The 19,654-nt window shown below is 44.9% G+C and overlaps 1 protein-coding gene across 4 annotated transcripts in view; it reads right to left on the bottom strand.

Moving 5' to 3' along the window:
* LOC124054198 (dihydropyridine-sensitive L-type skeletal muscle calcium channel subunit alpha-1-like) overlaps positions 1 to 19,654 on the bottom strand; it is a 269,412-nt gene that overhangs the window by 145,740 nt on the left and 104,018 nt on the right. For all 4 annotated transcript variants that reach the window (XM_046379912.1, XM_046379903.1, XM_046379885.1 and 1 more), the window contains exon 9: positions 3,640 to 3,721. In XM_046379912.1, the coding sequence (XP_046235868.1) occupies positions 3,640 to 3,721 (82 nt within the window). The remainder of the gene's footprint in view (positions 1 to 3,639; positions 3,722 to 19,654) is intronic.

Here is a 19,654-nt window from a genome sequence, read left to right as displayed (position 1 = left end):
TAATATTGCTCTTGTAAATCAATTCTGTTACAGATTAACTATACTGGACTTTCCCTCTCACCCTCTCCACAATCTGCTGGTCAGCTACAGCAACTTGGTCAGTAAGAGATTCTTACCCCCACAGTACAGTGCGCATGCGTCGATACGTGTGCAGCCTGTTATAGACGCTCCCGATCTTTTTCACTGTTTTCTACTGTTTTTATTATATTCTCGCGACTCCTTTTACTTTCTTTTACTCTGGACTACACTGTTTTCTATCTACCACACACCAGGAAAGTTGTGGGTCTTTTGGTGTTTTTATTCGTCGCTGAACTACACTTTTCGGAGGAGCGATGCAACTCCTCGCTGCCCGCATTGTTTACACTCGGGATCAGCTGATGGACCTGAAGCTGGCCACCGCTCCAGAGAAAACACAGAGAGTAATCCCTACTGAATGCTGGATCAAAACTCACAGAGGATGCAGGGGAAATAAAAAGTTACGGAGGAAGAGGGAAGCTTTGAAACAACGGAGGCTTATGACTAGGAAGTTTAAGCCGTGTCTCCCCTCTATCGTCATGGGAAATGTGAGGTCACTCGGGAATAAGATGGACGAACTGACGGCACTGTCGCAGTGTCAGAGGGAATACCGGGGGTGCAGTTTGATGTGCTTTACGGAGACATGGCTGCACCAGGACATACCCGACGACAATGTGACAGTAACGGGTTTCCATACGGTCCGTGCAGACAGAGACTGCGCTACCAGCGGTAAGCACAAAGGCGGGGGGCTTGCCGTGCTCGTTAACAACCGGTGGTGTAATCCAGCTCACATCACGGTGAAGGAGCGCATCTGCAGCCCGGATGTGGAACTGTGTGCCGTTGGAATACGTCCATATTACTTGCCCAGGGAGTTTTCACATAGTAACTGTTTATGTTCCCCCCTCTGCAAACCCCAGCAGGACATGTGACACTATTCACTCTGCAATAGCCCGGATACAGACTCAGCACCCGAGTGCATTCATTGCAATCTCGGGTGATTTCAACCATACTAACCTGGACAAAACACTCCCCACTCTCACTCAGTTTGTGAACTGTCCTACCAGAGAGGGAAGAACAATAGATCTGCTGTATGCTAATGCAAATGATTGTTACAGCTCTTCCCCCTCCCCTCACTAGGCAGGTCAGATCACAACCTGATCCACCTCTCCCCCTGCTATGTGCCTCTCGTAAAGCGTCTGCCCACAACTTCAAGGACTGTGAGGAGATGGACAGACGAGTCCAATGAGACACTCCAGGGCTGTTTTGAGGTGACAGACTGGCAGGCACTCTGTGAGCCCCACGGCCAGGACATTGATGGGCTCACTGAGTGCATCACTGCCTACATAAACTTCTGTGTGGACACCATTGTCCCAACCACAACTGTAAAGTGTTACCCCAACAACAAGCCGTGGGTAACCAAGGACATCAAAGCCATCCTCAACGACAAGAAGAGGGCTTTCAGAGCAGGCAATAGGGAGGAGGTCAGAGCTATTCAGCGCACCCTGAGAATAAAGATCAGGGAGGCAAAGGAGAAGAACCGGAGGAAGCTGGAGTGGAAACTCCAGCAGAACAACACGAGAGAGGTGTGGAGTGGCATGAGGACCATCACAGGTTACGGGCCTGAAAGGCTGTGCCCCCCAGCTAAGCGGAGTACTCCATCATGTCTTCAACCTGAGTCTGAGTCTTCAGAGGGTCCCTGTGGTGTGGAAGACGTCATGCCTCGTTCCTGTCCCGAAGACGCCGTGTCCCAGCGACCCCAAGGACTACAGGCCTGTGTCCCTGACGTCACACATCATGAAGACCCTGGAAAGACTCGTCCTGGAACAGCTCTGGCCCATGGTCCAACCACTTCAGGATCCCCTTCAGTTCGCCTACCAGCCCCGCCTTGGAGTGGACGATGCCATCATCTACCTGCTGAACAGAGTCTACACTCACCTGGACAAGCCGGAAAGCACTGTGAGAATCACGTTCTTCGATTTCTCGAGTGCGTTTGACACCATCAGGCCGGCTCTGCTGGCTGAGAAGCTGACAGCGATGCAGGTGGATGCCCCACTGGTGTCCTGGATCGCAGACTATCTGATGGGCAGACCGCAGTATGTACGCCTGAAGTGCTGCCTGTCAGATGAAGTGATCAGCAACACCGGGGCTCCACAGGGGACTGTCCTCTCTCCCTTCCTCTTCACGATCTACACCACAGACTTTACGCACTGCACAGAGTCCTGCCATCTTCAGAAATTTTCTGATGACAGGACGGTAGTGGACAACTTTGTCACATGGAGCGGGAAAAACCACCTTCAGCTCAATGTGACAAAGACCAAGGAACTGGTGGTGGACCTGAGGAGGACTAAGGCTCCAGTGACCCCTATCAACATCAAAGGGGCCACTGTGGAGGTGGTGGAGGAATACAAATACCTGGGGGTGTACTTAGACCACAAACTGGACTGGTGCAAGAACGTGGACATGGTCTACAGAAAGGGCCAGAGCTGCCTCTACTTTCTGAGGCGGCTGAGGTCCTTCAACATCTGCAGGACGATGCTGAGGATGTTCTATGAGTCGGTGGTGTCCAGTGCCATCACATATGCCGTTGCCTGCTGGGGCAGCTGCCTGAGGGTGAGGGACACAGACAGACTCAACAGAATCATCAAGAAGGCCAGCCATGTTGTGGGAGAGGAACTGGACTCTCTGACAGTGGTGTCTGAGAGGAGGATGTTGTCCTAAATAAGAACTATACTGGACTTTCCCTCTCACCCTCTCCACAATGCGTTGATCAGCTACAGGAGCTCGTTCAGCAACAGACTCATACTGCCACGATGCACCACAGAGCGACACAGGAAATCATTCCTGCCTGTCGACATCAAAGTGTTAAACTCAGCACTGTGACGGACACACTCACTTTATATATACAATGTATATATTGGTTTTCTACACATGTATATACCTGCATTTTACATTTTTCTTAAAAAATTTGAATACAGTTTTTGTAAATACCTGTCCTTTTTGAGATTTTAGTTTTTGTTTATAAAAACCTATCTTTATTGTTTATCCTATTTTTTATACTTCGCACTTTTCCCCTTTCTTGGTCGGGAATACTGCATGTGCAATGTCTGTAAGAACAAGAATTTCCAGGAAATCATTCCTGCCTGTCGGAATCAAACTATTAAACTCTCCACTGCACAGGACACACGAACATACACTTCCCCAGAAATGTATAAATGTATAGATAATGTAAATATCTTATATTTTATATTTTATATTTTATTTTATTTTATATTTTTTCCTTTTTTTCCCCCCAAATTTCATTTTCATTCTCTTTGTCAGGAAAATTGCAAATTGCAATGTCTGTAAGAAAAAAGAATTTCACCCCGGGGATTAATAAAGGAATTCTGATTCTGATTTGTGCATATCAGTGTGGATTCCGACAGCCAGTGCTGAGATTCATCCCTTCACTGTTCATTTAGTGATAATATTAGTGATAATATTCCTGAAATATTGACATTTCTAAGTAAGCACCCAATTGAGACTGTAATCCTGGTTTGGTTATTGGTCCCTGGTAATGGGGTGGTGCCCCCACAATTATTAGTAAATTTTCAAAAAAGTCATACTGTTGATAAGCACATTACTGACTAGTAATAGATGATCAGTTGCATTGTGTCCATTTTGCTGACACTTCCAGTCTCTGAGACTCCGATGTCCACTGTGAGCAGACCTGAGGAGAAAACACATGTCATACTTACATTTTTTTCTCATTTATAGTGAATATTAGGAATCAGTGCACACATTCTATGGTTTTCTGTTGATTCCAAGCTTGAATTGACATTGAAATCAGATGAATTTATTTCTTGTTATTTTTTTATTTGTCCTAGCAATAAAATATAATCAAAAATCAGAACTGAGAAAAATTATATAGCTGCAGATGAAAGAAAATTTAGGAAACTTGCAGAGTGAAGCTCAACCAAAGCAGCCAAAAATAAATAAATATTAAAAAAAATTAAAATAACATTTATAGTTAATTTAATGGGTCTTGAATCGATCAAGTCTGTGTCAATCAATAATAAGCATGTGTTCTGAGTTTGTCACACCACAGGAGAACATGTTAACCACCCAGACAAATTTGAATGATTAAAGATGTCGCCAAGGATATAAAATACGTTTTCACAATCATGAAAAAAAATAAGCAGTACTCTGCTCTGAAACACTGGGGGGAGCATGTCCCATAAAGATACTGAAACTGCGCCCAGTAGTCGGAGAGGTGCTACTTCTCTCAATTATAAAATAGGTCTAAGACCTAAAAAATGAGTGCTCCATCTCACTGTTTTATTGGACATGTACAGCCATGTTCAAGTCCGCAGAGCCAGAATCCAACTATCCAATCCATCCAGCCAGTGAACATTGATATATCTGAAAATCAACCGTGTTCCTCTCCTATTTAAGAAAGTTAGCAATATGTAACATTGCTAACTTCCAATATATTTATGGCCTTACCTCAACTTAAATCTACATCCCTCAGAAAAACACAGAAACACTACATTTGTAACATAGTTCTGTGATAGCAACAGTTTCAACTCACATCATTTTAAGGAATTTTTTTTTATTCCAAGTTAATATGAACCGGTTTTCGCCTTGTAACCATGAAATTATGATTACAAACTCTTTTAACCATCAATTATCATGACAAATTTTAACCACAAATTTTTATATGCTTGTTTTTTTTTAAAAATTATGAACTGAGACACAATTCAACATGAAACCTATTACACCTTAAAATCAGGATTAAGGCCATAGTTTGTTTCTCTTGCTACTTGCGTGTGTTTTGGTTTTTTTTGTTTTTTTAACCGCAACTGCTATGCAAAAGGGGTGGGACTTGCTTCCTCCTGCCTATCGCATTTTGTTACTGCATAGTTCCACCGATAACAATAAAATAGAGTTGACAGGCACATAAATCAACCAAAAAAACTTGAAATAAGCCTAGTTGGGTGAACCTTAAAATAGCAGGACAATAAAATTATTGAATATACTTTGATTTAAATTAAATTCTTCCTCATACAATAAGGAAACTCTGTTTCTACTGGGTTACGCAAGCACTTGTCCCTGCGACAACCACCACACCTATGTGTGTAGCAGCAGTGTTTGATGTGCTTCATCCTTGCAAAGCTGGACAAAAAGTCTCTTCTTAGATGGACGAGCTTTAATAACATTTACAGGTTTAAGAATCACTTTATTGTCAGTATATATATTTTTACATACACACTAAATTTATCTTCTGCATTTAACCCATCCTTAGTTGAACACACATGCAACACCCAGCAAATTACATGCAGTGAAACACACACAACACCTAGCAAATTACATGCAATGAAACACACACAACACCCAGCAAATTACATGCAGTGAAACACACACAGGAGCAGGGCTGCCACTATCAAGTTCCTGGGGGGCAAACTGGGTGTTAAATGCCTCGCTCAAGGGCACATCAGCCCTTCAAGTCTTCAAGATGGCTCCGCGGATGGCGACCTCGGTGCTTCGCTCTCTCGTATTTAGATTGTTTTTATACGTTTATTACCTTATCTGTTCTTCACCGATAACTTTCACCTGAGAGGAATTTCTAAACATTGGGCAGCCCTGCATAGGAACCTTTTCTCCAGCTTTCACAAATCCAAATCTAGCTAGCTTCGCAGAAATCCTGGTTGGAGATGCGGCGGCTCTCCATGGAATTCATCAGAGACACAGACGCTCTCTGGCAAATAAGATGGATGAGCTGCTGCTTCTCAACCAAATCAACTTGGACTTTCGCAGATCCGCCGCCCCGTGCTTCACTGAAACCTGGCTCTGTGAGTGCATTTCCTGGTGTAAACACTAGGAAAGCAGCAGGGCCTAACGGCATTAGTGGTCGAGTCCTCAAAGTCTGCACTGAACAGCTCGCACCAGTGTTTACAACGATATTCAACCTCTCCCTCTCACAGTGTGTAATTCCCACCTGCTTTAAAAAGTCTGTTGTAGTCCCTGTCCCAAAGACAGCCCAGCCCAGTAATCCCAATGACTATCGCCCCATAGCCCTCACATCTGTGGTGATGAAATGTTTTGAGAAGCTGGTCAAAACATTCATCACCTCCTCTCTGCCCCCCAACCTGGACCCCCTACAGTTTGCATACCACCCAGACAGATCCACAGATGACGCCATAAACTTCCTGCTGCACAAGACACTTTCCCACGTAGACACTAGGATGGGGAACTATGTGTGAGTGCTGTTTGTGAACTACAGCTCAGCATTCAATACCATAGTCCCCTCCAGGCTGGTAACTAAGCTGTGTGATCTTGGACTGAACTCCTGCCTGTGCAGTTGGATCCACAGCTTCCTTACTGGCAGACAACAGGTGGTATGCGTGGGTACCTATAGCTCACCACCCCTCACCCTCAACACTGGATCCTCCCAAGGCTGTGTGCTGAGTCCCCTGCTGTACTCCCTGTATACACATGACTGTGTGTCCACATCAGACAGCAACATCATTATAAAGTTTGCTGACGACACAGCCATCGTGGGGTTAATCTCCCAAAACAAAGAGGAGGCCTACAGGAAGGAGGTCACCCACCTGGAGAGCTGGTGCCAGGAGAATAACCTCCTGCTCAATGTCAGCAAAACTAAGGAGCTGATTGTGGACTACAGGAAGAAGCATCAGAGGGACATCCGTCCACTCTGCATCGGCGGGTCTGAGGTGGAAAGGGTGGACAGTTTTAAATACCTCGGTGTGACCATCGCACGGGACCTGTCCTGGTCACTGCACATTAACAGGACTGTTAAGAAGACCAGGCAGCATCTGTTCCACCTCAGACGCCTCAGAGACTTCAGGCTCCCCCTCAAGGTGCTCAGGAACTTTTACACCTGCACCACTGAGGGCATCTTGAGTGGGAGCATCACCACATGGATGGGCAGCTGCACAGAGGGTAGTCCGCTCAGCTGAGCGGACAATCAGAAAAACTTTACCCGACCTGCAGGACATTTACATCAAACGATGCAGGTCGAGAGCTGAGAAGATCCTCAGGCAACCCCATCACCCCGGACACTCACTCTTCTCCCTGTTGCCATCAGGCCGTCGGTTCCGCTGCCTGAGAACCAACACGGAGAGGATGGGGAAAAGCTTCTTCCCCCAGGCCATCTGTCTGCTCAACAGTGAGCGTTAATCTGGACAATCCTACTCCCACCTGCACTAGATGTATATACTGTTCATGTAAATACTGCACATTTTCACTTTTTTAGTTGTATTATTTTTATAAGCTTTCTATTTTACAATATTTAAATTTTACTTACCTATTTTTTGGTAGCAGGGACATAAAGAATTTCACTGCACATTGTACCATGTATGATTGTGTGTGTGACAAATAAACCTATCTTGTATCTTGCATCCCGGATTGCGCACTTCGGCTGCCTGGTTTCCAACTCTTCCGTGCAGATCGCAACACAAAGCTTTCAGGGAAAACAAAAGGTGGAGGAATCTGCTTCTACCTAAACAAAGGTTGGTGTACAGATGTTACAGTGTTGGAAAAGTCATGCAGCCCTCACTCAGAGATTCTAGAGACTCTACTTCTCCGCGAGAGTTCTCCTCGTTTGTTATGGTTGGTGTTTACATTCCACCGCAAGCCCGTGTAGCAGAAGCGCTACAACAGCTAGCCGACCAGATAACAGAAATTGAGAAAAAACTCCCTGGCTATTATTGTTGGGGATTTTAACAGTGCCAAACTCAACCATGAACTCCCTAAATACAGACAGCACATCAAGATTCCCACCAGGGAAAAAACACACACTGTTACAAAGTTCTCAGGGATGCCTATCATGCTGTTTCCCGGGCAGCTCTAGGACTCTCCGACCACTGTCTGCTTCATCTCATCCCAACCTACAGGCAGAAACTAAACCTGTGGCAAGGACTGTGAGGAAGTGGACAAGGCAGTGGACAAAGCTGGAGTTGCAGGCCTGCTTTGATTGCACTGACTGGAGTGCTTTTGAAGCTGCAGCTACAGATCTCAATGAACTCACTGACAACATCTTACATCAGTTTTTGTGAGGACTTATGTGTGCAAACCAGTCTTCACGCAGATCTTTAACCGGTCCCTGGAGCTGTGTGAAGTACCCTCCTGCTTCAAATGCTCCACCATCATCCCAGTCCCCAAAAATCCCTCCGTCACAGGATTAAACGACTACAGGCCTATTGCCCTGGCATCTGTGGTCATGAAATCCTTTGAGAGACTGGTGTTGAGCCACTTGAAGGACATAACAGGACCCCTGCTGGACTCCCTGCAGTTTGCCTATAAGGCAAACAGGTCAGTGGACGATGCAATCAGCATGGGACTGCAGTACATCCTGCAACACCTCGACTCAGGTCCCGGGAGTAATAAGTAGAATATAGAAATATAGAAATACAAGATAAAAAGTTGAATAAAATAGAAACATAAGCTAAATAAAAATAGAATATAAAAAGAATATTAAACTAAACATTTAAATAAAAAAGCAGGTTTTAGCATATAGCAGCATAAATAAGCATGTGCCAGAATTCTGTTTGTGGACTTCAGCTCGGCGTTCAACACCATCATCCCTGAACTCCTACATCAGAAGCTCACCCAGCTCTCTGTGCCCGCCTCCACCTGTCAGTGGATCATCAATTTCCTGACTGACAGGCAATAGCATGTCAGACTGGGGAGCGTCACGTCCAAAGTCTGGTCCATCAGCACTGGCACCCCCCAGGGGTGTGTCCTCTCCCCACTGCTCTTCTCCCTCTACACAAATGACTGCACCTCAGAGAACCCGTCTGTGAAAAACCTGAAGTATGCAGATGACACAACCGTCATCGGCCTGACCCAGGATGGTGACGAGTCGGCTTACAGACAGGAAGTAGAACATCTGGTCCATTGGTGTAGTCAGAACCACCTGGAGCTAAATCCGATTAAGACTGTGGAAATGACAGTGGACTTTAGGAGAAGCCCCCCCCCCACCACTCACCCCCCTCAGCATCCAGAACAACACAGTGTCCTCTGTAGACTCTTTTAGGTTCCTGGGATCTACTATCTCACAGGACCTAAAGTGGTCTCCTCACATTGACTCAATCCGGAAAAAGGCCCAGCAGAGGTTATACTTCTTGTGACAGCTAAGGAAGTTTAATCTGCCTAAGGAGCTGCTGATCACCTTTTACTCAGCCATCATTCAGTCTGTCATCTGTACTTCCTTCACTGTCTGGTTTGGGTCAACCACCCAACATGACAGGGCCAGACTGCAACGGACAATCAGGGCTGCAGAGAGGATCATTGGAGCTGACCTCCCCTCTATCCAGGACCTGTACAGGTCCAGGGTCAGGAAAAGGGCAACAAAGATCTCTGCAGATCCCTCACATCCTGGTCACAAACTGTTTAATCTCCTTCCCTCTGGCAAGGCGATACAGGTCACCGTCCGCCAAAACCAGCCGGCACAAACACAGTTTCTTTCCCCAAGCAGTTACTCTGTTGAACACTCTGAAATAGCCCCCCATCCTTACACTGGACTATGACAATCACAAATGTCATCCTCATCTACCTCACTAATTTAACAACACAGTACCATTATTATCTGTCTATTGCACAGCACTGCCTTGCACTGTATTTATTTATTTAAATCCTAGTCTACCTACACTGTCACTGCACTACTCCACGGATTCACTGCTATTGTATATAGTATTTTTTCTGTTTTTTAATCTTTATCTTATTGTATATAGTACCTTTGTGTTCTTACTGCTAGGTGTTTGTTTTTGTACTCGAGAGCAAAGTTTAATCGGAGTCAAATTCCTTGTTTGTACAAGCAAACTTGACAATAAAGCTTATTCTGATTCTAATGGAGGAGGGGAGCATTTTTTGTGCATTAATCACTCCACCACACCCAAATTTTTTCTGCCTGTCCGGTTGGGGAATCGAACCGACGACCCTCCAATCACAAGCTGCTTCTCCAACGTCTATGTCACAGCAGCCCCCATTAAAGCTCTAGGTGAATAAAATTAGCTAGCTAGCCGACGCTTCAGTGTCACAGGATCTGATGGGTGACAGATTTCTGTGTAACACCTGTTGGCCACCACTGGCTATCAGTCTGCTACTAAGCCACGTCTATTGGAAAAACTAACCAGGAATAAGACTCCCAACTTCACGACTACCAGAAGTTTCTCTGCTGACCTGGTGTCTCATTCTGAACAAGCTCGGCATGTCGACGAACAGGCTGGTCATGTCTTTGTCGTCTGACACAAAGATCTGATCTCAGGCACTGTACTTAAACAACAGTTGACAGGGTGTTACTAAGTTCTTCTGAAAGTTTTTTCTTGCCAGTGCTTGCCGATGTAGTATGCAGTTGAAAATCACGCAGCTTTTTTTCAAGCAGCTGTTAAACCCCTTGTTTTTGCCCATCATTGCGGCAGCCCCATCAGTGCAACATGCGACCAGGTTTTCAAAGGGCAGATTGTTGGATGAGAGATATCGGTCCACAGCCATAAATATATCCTGGCCGGTTGTTGTTGTTGCTAAATTTGTAGACATAAGAATGTCTTTTTTCATGTCCTCACCATCAATACTGCACATACACAATGAGCACAAACTTGTCTGAAACTGTTGTTTCATCCAGCTGAATTGCAAAGTTAACATTCCTCAGCTTCTCGTGCAACCGGTTTTGGCAATTTGCAGCCATTTTATCAACTAACAACTTTTATCAACATGCGGTCCACACAGCCTCTCCACAATTTTTCAGGCAAGCGGGTTTGATTGCTCTCCAATATTGTGCAGCTTTTTAGCCTTGGCGGTTAACAGCGAGCAGTCAAATGACGCCTCGATGGCTCTGTGTAAATCTCTACTTGCTCTTTCGAATGCTTTTCTGATGTCCATGGATATTGCATTGATAGATGGCTTAGCCGTGGCCTCAAGCTCCAATGTAAGAAATTTAGGAGTTATCTTTGACCAGGACATGTCCTTTAACTCGCACATAGCAAATATTTCAAAGACTGTATTCTTTCACCTCCGCAGTATTGCAAAGATTAGGCACATCCTGAGTCAGAAAGATGCAGAAAAATTAGTCCATGCATTCATTACCTCTAGACTGGATTACTGTAACTCCCTTCTATCAGGCTGCCCCAGTAAATCCATAAAGACTCTTCAGCTAATCCAGAACGCTGCAGCACGACTACTGACAAGAACCAGCATGAGAGACCATATTTCTCCTGTTCTGGCTTCTCTACATTGGCTACCTGGAAAATTCAGGATAGATTTTAAAATTCTCCTCCTCACTTATAAAGCCCTGAAGGGTCAGGCACCACCCTATCTTAAAGAGTTAATAGTACCCTATTATCCCACCAGAACTTTGTGTTCCCAAAATGCAGGGCTACTTGTGGTTCCTAGAGTCCTCAAAAGTAGATTGGGAACCAGAGCCTTTAGTTATCAAGCTCCTCTACTATGGAACCATCTTCCGGTTTCGGTCCGGGAGGCGGACACCCTCTCTATATTTAAGAGTAGACTAAAAACTTTCCTCTTTGATAAAGCTTATAGTTAGGGCTGGCCTAGGCCGGCCCCTAGTTATGCTGCTATAGGCTTAGACTGCCGGGGGCCCTCCCATGACGCACTGAGCTCTTTCTTCCTCTCCCTCTCCTTCTGCACACATTCATGTCCCATTAATGCATATTACTAACTCAACTTCTTCCCTGGAGTCCCTGTGCTTTCTTGTCCCGCAGATTCCTAGCGATCATGACTGGACCTCCTGCTGCGGTCCTGCTGTCGTCCTGCTCAAAACCTACTGCAATTACTACTGTTTAGTCATAATCTGATTTAAATCTATTACGATTCTGTACAGCTACTACCATTATTGTTACTACCATTGTTATCAAAGTCACCATAATACCTTCTGTATACTTCAATGTCATTATCATTATCTACATTCCGATACTTCTGGCATTATTACTGCTGCTATGCATCTCTGCTTGTGTGCTCCTTTCCTCTGCCTCTCTCACTTGCTCTCTCTCTCGCTCTCCTGCTCTCTCTCTCTCTCTCTCTCCTCTCTCAACCCAACCGGTCAAGGCAGATGGCCGCCCATCTTGAGCCGGGGTCTGCTCCGAGGTTTCTGCCTTCTAAAAGGGAATTTTTCCTCGCCACTGTCGCCAAGTGCTTGCTCAAGGGGGAATGTTGGGCTCTCTCTATTTTACAATTTAATTAAAGAGTTTGGTCTACACCTGCTCAAATTGTAAAGTGTCATGAGATAACTTTTGTTGTGAATTGGCGCTATATAAATAAACTGAATTGAGTTGAATTGAATTTTGAGTCGGTGTGTAATTTGGCAAAAACCATGTCGGACTCCATAGTGTTCTCTGGTCCCCTCCCGAATCTGACCAGTGATGACATTTAGCCGCATGTCATCGCTCCGTCGCTGGCTGTCACGGTGGTGTCCAGAAAACAACATGGCCTTTATAGATAACTGGGAGACTTTCTGGGGAAAACCTGGCCTCATTAGCAGAGACGGCATTCATCCCACCTGGGGTGGTGCGGCTCTTATTTCTACCAATATGGCCAAGTTTATTAGACAACCAACCCCCTGACAACCCAGGGTCGAGGCCAGGAAGCAGATTCGCTGTCTTACACACTTCTCTGCTGCTTCTGTAGGACTGCCGCCCTCAGTAATACTAAGTTTAACAATCCCATAGAAATAGTGTGCCTTGTCCTCCCATAGTCCAACCAGCACAAAATTTAAGAAGTGTTAATCATAATAACCACATAAAAATACAAACTAGCAAATATTTAGAGCCAAAAAACAGGACAGTCAGATGTGGATTATTAAATATACGATCCCTCCACTATAAATCCTAGTCCTCCTAGTCAGTGATCTAATTATTGATCATCAGTCCGATATATTCTGTCTCACTGAGACTTGGTTACGGGATGAAGAGTATGTTAGTTTAAATGAATCAACTCCATCTGGTTATATTAACTATCCTGTTCCTCAAGGCACAGGCCGAGGAGGAGGAGTGGCAGCAATCTACCACTCCAGTCTTCAGATTAACCCCAAACCTAAATCTATCTATAGCTCATTTGAGAGTCTCACTCTCAGCCTGTCTCACCAAAACTGGAAGTCAGAAAAGCCAGTTTTATTAGTTGTTGTGTATCGCCCACCTGCTGCTGCTTACTGGGGCAGTCGTGGATCAGCGGTTAGGGTGTCGGACCTGTAACCGGTGGATCGCTGGTTCAATTCCCCGTACCGGTGTCCATGGCTGAGGTACCCTTGAGCACAGTACCTAACCCCCACTGCTCCCCGGGCGCTGCACGCAGTCGCCCACTGCCCCGGGTTTGCTGTGTGTGTGTGTGTGTGTGTGCACGTCACTTGGGTCGGTTAAATGCAGAGCACGAATTTCGTTGGAGTGAGTTCCCTCCAATGACAAAATATGTCACTTTCATCTTTTCATCATCTTTCATCTTACTCAGAGTTCCTGTCTGAGTTTTCAGACTTCTTATCTAGTTTAGTGCTCAGTTCAGATAAAGTCATTATAGTGGGTGACTTTAACATTCATATGGATGTTGACTCTGACAGTCTTAAGACAGCCTTTAGTTCACTCTTAGATTGCATAGGTTTCCTTCAGATAGTGAATGAACCAACACACTGCCACAATCACACACTCGATCTGGTTCTCACCTACGGCCTAGAAACTAAGAACCTGTTAGTTGTCCCTCAAAACCCTCTCCTTTCAGACCATTCACTTGTAATTTTTGAACTAACTCTAACAGACTTTACAGCACACAACAAAAAGGTCTACTATACCGGATGCCTCTCTGAAGATAGTGTAGACAGATTTAGGGATGCAATCCCATCACAGCTCCCCTCAGCACCACGTACCAGTACAACAGAGCGTACTGATTTAAACGTTACTCCTGGAGAAATTGATTCTTTTGTTAATAACACTGCAGCCACATTGCACACAGTTTTAGATATGGTTGCCCCACTGAGAAAGAAGGTTAGAAATCATAGGAGGCTAACTCCTTGGTATAATTCAAATATACGAACACTTAAACAAACATCAAGACGGATGGAGAGGAAATGGTGCTCCTCCAAATCAGCTGAATCCCAGAGAGCCTGGAAAGACAGTCTATTGGCATACAAAAAGGCCCTTCGTGAAGCCAGAACTGCTTATTATTCAACATTAATGGAGAAAAACAAGAACAACCCACGTTTTCTTTTTAACACTGTAGCCAGGCTGACCAAGAGTCACAGCTCTGTTGAGCCTTGTATTCCTGCAGCTCTTAGTAGTGAAGACTTCATGAGTTTCTTCACCAATAAAATCAATAACATTAGAGAAAAAATCAATAAAGATCTCCCCAGAATAGCCGATATAGTGCCATCTCTAGAAATCTCTTTTAATCCTACTCCATCTCTGGACAGGTTCTTGCCCATAGACGTCCCCGAGCTGACCTCCAGCATTAACAAATCTAACCCAACTACATGTCTCTCAGACCCCATCCCAACTAAGCTCCTCAAGGACGTCTTTCCTTTGATTGGCGTTTCCTTCTTAGATCAGATCAACTTATCTTTAACAACAGGTTATGTACCACAGGCGTTTAAAACCGCTGTCATTAGACCTTTACTTAAAAAACCTTCACTTTACCCAGACATCTTAGCAAACTATAGGCCGATATCCAACCTCCCGTTTTTATCTAAAACACTTGAAAGAGTGGTTGCAAATCAGTTAATTGATCACCTACACAGGAACAGTCTCTTTGAAATGTTTCAGTATGGTTTCAGAGTCCATCACAGCACAGAAACAGCACTGGTTAAAGTTACAAATGACCTCCTCATGGCATCAGACCGATCACAGCATTTTATTACACAGATTATAACATAAGACTGGGATCACAGGGGCAGCACTAGGCTGGTTTAAATCATATTTATCAGATAGATTTCACTTTGTTCACGTTAATGATGTTTCCTGTTCACATTTAAGGGTCAACCTCGGTGTTCCACAGGATTCAGTGCTTGGGCTGATCCTGTTCACCTTATACACGCTCCCTCTAGGAAATATTATTCAGAAACATGGCAGAAACTTTCATTGTTATGCTGATGACACTCAGCTGTATTTATCCTTAAAGCCTGAAGAAACAGAGCCGTTAGCCAGACTCCAGGACTAAAGGACTGGATGACCTCCAATTTTTTATTATTAAACTCAGACAAAACTGAGATCATTGTTCTGGGCTCCAAACATCTTAGAACTAGAATAGCTGATAATATTGTCTCTCTGGACAGCATTACGTAGGCCCTCAGTACGACTGCGAGAAACCTCGGCGTTATGGCATTTAGCCATCACATTAAACAGACCTCTAAGACCGCCTTCTTTCACCTCCGTAATTTTGCTAAGATAAGGAGCGTCTTCTCTCAGAGTGATGCTGAAAAACTTGTCCATGCTTTCGTTACTTCTAGGCTGGACTACTGCAACTCACTATTGTCAGGATGTCCAAATTACTCTAATAATAGCCTGCAGCTGATCCAGAATGCAGTAGCTAGAGTTTTAACAGCAATCAGTAAAAGGGATCATATCTCCCCCATCTTAGCTTCTCTCCACTAGCTTCCGGTAAAATTCAGAATGGACTTTAAAATTCTCCTACTTACATATAAGGCCCTAAATGGACTAGCCCCATCATACCTGCACTAGGATAGTGATTTTCAACAGCACATAAAAAATACATGAATGTTACAGCAGTTCATTATGATTTCATTATCATAATTTCAGTCTTGTGAAATGTTAAAATCATATTGAGGTGGTATAAAAAGTGAAACTTAACAGTTGAGATTTTGTTAGTAATGTCATTCTCATGTTGTTAACTGCTTTCCTGCCTGTACAACATCCATTGCACGTCTGCCCGTCCTGGGTGAGGGATCCCTCCTCTGTCGCTCACCCTGAGGTTTCTTCCATTTTTTCTTGTTAAAGGTTTTTCTGAGAGTTTTTCCTTAGTTGATGTGAGGGTCGAAGGGCAGAGGATGTTGCTGATGTTATGTAAAGCCCTTTGAGACAAACTGCTTGTAAAAATGGGCTATACAAATAAAGTTGACTTGACTTGACTTTGCTGCTCTTCTTCTCCACGTATTTCTCTGTCTCATTTTCCAAAAGCGCCTAAAATGATTGTGCATTCCAACATGCTATTTTGTGGCTATTGGTCTGGTGCGGTTATTCTTTTACTGAATCATATTAAATATTGGATTCATTCATCCAAGATGGCGCCAAGGACAGACGCCTTTTAGTGCGCTGTGTTTTGCCTGTTTTTGTGCACATATTGTGTGTCTGTGTGCTCTTACACCAGAGAAGGGCATCCACCAGAGTAAGTTAGAACAATGACAAACCCTGGTTCACAGCTAAACTCAGACAGCTGAGGCTAGAGAAGGAGGCTGAGGAAGGAGGAGGAAGTGGGGATAGAGACAGCTACAAAGAGGCCAAGTACAGGTTCAGCTAGGAGGTGAGAAGTGCTAAATCACTGTACTCTGAGAAACTTCACTTCAGTTCTCAGCTAACGACTCGGCCTCTGTGTGGAAAGGGCTTAGGCAAATCACCAACTACAAGCCCAAAACCCCACTCCACTGACAACCTGCGACTAGCCAACAGCCTGAATGAGTTCAACTGTCGCTTCAATGGACTATCTGCTGGCCCCGACTCCTCCACACACCCCATCAACACTGTCATTCACCCCCCACACCACATAAGACACCCCACCAGTGTCCACCTCGGACCCCTCCTCCACCACAGCCCTCTTTATTCTGGAGGAGGACGTTAACAAGCTGTTCAGGAAACTGAACCCTCACAAGGCTCCTGGACCAGACGATGTGTCCCCCTCCACCCTGACACACTGTGCGGACGAACTGACTCCAGTGTTCACAGACATTTTCAACACCTCTCTGGAGTCATGCCATGTGCCAGCCTGCTTCAAATCCTCCACCATAGTTCCAGTCCCCAAGAAGCCGAGAATCATTGAACTTAATGACTACAGACCTGTGGCACTGTAGTCATGAAGTCATTTGAGCGCCTGGTTTTGTCCCACCTCAACACTATCACAATGCCCCTCCTGAATCCCCTGCAGTTTGCCTACAGAGGCAACAGGTCTGTAGACGATGTAGTCAGCTTAGCTTCCACTTCCTGGTACCACCATCACCCGGGACCTCAAGTGGGTGGTGACCAGCAGCGCCCTCATCAAAAGGGCCCAGCAGAGGATGTTCGTCCTGCAGCAGCTGAGGAAACTCAAGGTGCCAGTCAAGATGATGGTTCAGTTCTACACGGCCATCATTGAGTCAATCCTCACCTCCTCCATTGTCGTGTGGTACGCTGGAGCCACTGCCAGGGACAAGCACGGACTGCAGTATGCTGTGCGCTCTGCTGAGAAGGTGATTGGCTATAGCCTTCCATCTCTCCAAGATCTGTACATCTCCAGGACTCTGAGGCATGCAGGTCGGATCACAGCTGACCCTTCTCACCCTGGAGATGGACTCTTTGAGAAACGAGGTTACGGTCCATTCAAACCGAAACCCCACGCCACAGGAACAGCTTCTTCCCCTCTGCTGTTGGACTGTTGAACACCAGCTGATTAACATACTGCTCTGCACTTTAGTTACTTCAGTACAGTCACTGTCCCCTACTCATGTCAGGATTCACCTACTGACCATTTGCACTGTTTACCTCACTTACTTGCACTACCTCCACTCTGTACTACCTCACTCTTGTATTTCCTCTGGAACCATATTTATTTTACTTATTTTATTTTATTTTATTTTGTTTTACTTTATTCTGAATGACTATCGGCCAGTAGTGCTCACTCCAATAGTCATGAAGTGCTTTGAGAGACTGGCCATGGCCCATAAAAATTGCATTGTCGTCACTGTGGACCCACACCAGTACGCATATAGGAAGATTCACAGATGATGCCATATCTTCTGTGGTCCACACAGCTCTCACCCACCTAGAGAATAAAGTGTCCTGTGCTCCTGCATCACCGTGTGGAACGGCAGCTGCTCTGCGGCAGAGAAGAAGGCTCTGCAGAGGTTGAAAGCTGCACAGAAGACTGTGGGATGCAGCCTATCCACAACCACTGACAGTTATATCTCGTGATGCAGGAAAAGGGCCTCCTGCATCATGAAGGACCCCACCAACCCCTCATACAAACTGTTTGTCCCTCTCCCTTCAGGCAGGAGGCTGCGGAGCATTAAGAGTAGGACCACCAGACTGAGGAACAGCTTCTTCCCAGAAGCTGTGAGACTGTTTAAGCTCTGGAGGACCTCTGTAACCCCTTCTGCTACACAAATTCCTAGAAATGTGAAACCCCTTCACTTACATGGCAATAAAGACAATTCTGATTCCGATTCTGAAATAGTTCATTTTACAGAAGACAAGGTATCCTTTGGTCCATATTTGCCACATTCCACAAATGTAAAATCCCAAGCTATGCCCATATAATTCCTTTTCAAAGCTATAATTTATGCACATGTAAGATTAAGTTACCCATGTTTTAGCAGCATGTTCAGGACTGAACTATGGAGCAGAACCCAAATGCACCAAATGCAACAGGAAGAAATCTACACTAATCTAAGAAACAAAAACTCACTAGACTGAAGCTAGGCTAAGAAAATGAACTGAAAATCGCTCTTCACAGAGGAAAAAACTTACACTAAACTAAGAAACAAAAACTCACTAGAATGAAATAACAAAGTGACAAGACCTGGCAATGGCAATGGCATGGAGATGACGCTGGTTGTCTGACACAAGGGACAAAGTGAACTGGCACAGGACAAAGGGAGATGAGGGCTATATATACACACAAGGTAAGGGCTGTACTGTTGAAACAATCAGGGCGGAAACAGGTAATCCCAAAGCAGGGAAAGAGGGAAAGGGAAAAAGCAAAGCTAACAACAATAGACACAGACACAAGTAGTGACAAAATAATACCGGAAATCACAAGACAACATAGACACGAGACCAAAACTGATAAAATAAACTTAACATCATTTCCTAGACATGACACAGGGAATTTAGCCAGCGTGGGAGACTTTAACACTTATGTGGATGTTGAAAATGACTGTCTACCTTTTGCATTCAAGTCACTGGTAGACTCAATTGGCTGCTCCCAGAGAGTAAATATACCCACTCACTCTTTTAATCATATCCTAGACCAGGTGCTAACCTATGGCATTGAGGCTGACCACCTTACAGTTTTCCCCCAAAATCCTGTCTTGTCTGACCACTCTTTAATAACGTTTGAATTTGCCTGGAAAAAAATTTCACTCGGCCTATATAGACAACTGGAAAACTTTCTGGGAAAAACCTGGTCTGGTTAGGAAAGATGGCATCCATCCTACTTTGGGTGGGGCAGCTCTCTTGTCTATGAACATATCAAATTCTGTACGCCACCCAAAACCATGACAACCACCCAGAGTCCAGAACAGACACACATATGGAGGAGAAAGGACCACTCACTGGAATATCAACACATCCAAGAGAAGCGAAGAACCTATCAGACAGGGAACTGACCCAGTCAGAAAAGGATGTGTTGGCCAAAGGACTCAGCTTTGCCAGTTCACCACAACAAATCCCAGTAGTGGACCTCATAAAGCCACCGAGTCAGCCATCAAGAACAACAACCT

The sequence above is a fragment of the Scatophagus argus genome, chromosome 3 (genome assembly GCF_020382885.2).
Source record: "Scatophagus argus isolate fScaArg1 chromosome 3, fScaArg1.pri, whole genome shotgun sequence".
NCBI lineage: Eukaryota > Metazoa > Chordata > Actinopteri > Scatophagidae > Scatophagus > Scatophagus argus.
The sequence above is the reverse complement of the archived record's forward strand: the minus strand, read 5'-3'. Positions and strand labels throughout refer to the sequence as shown.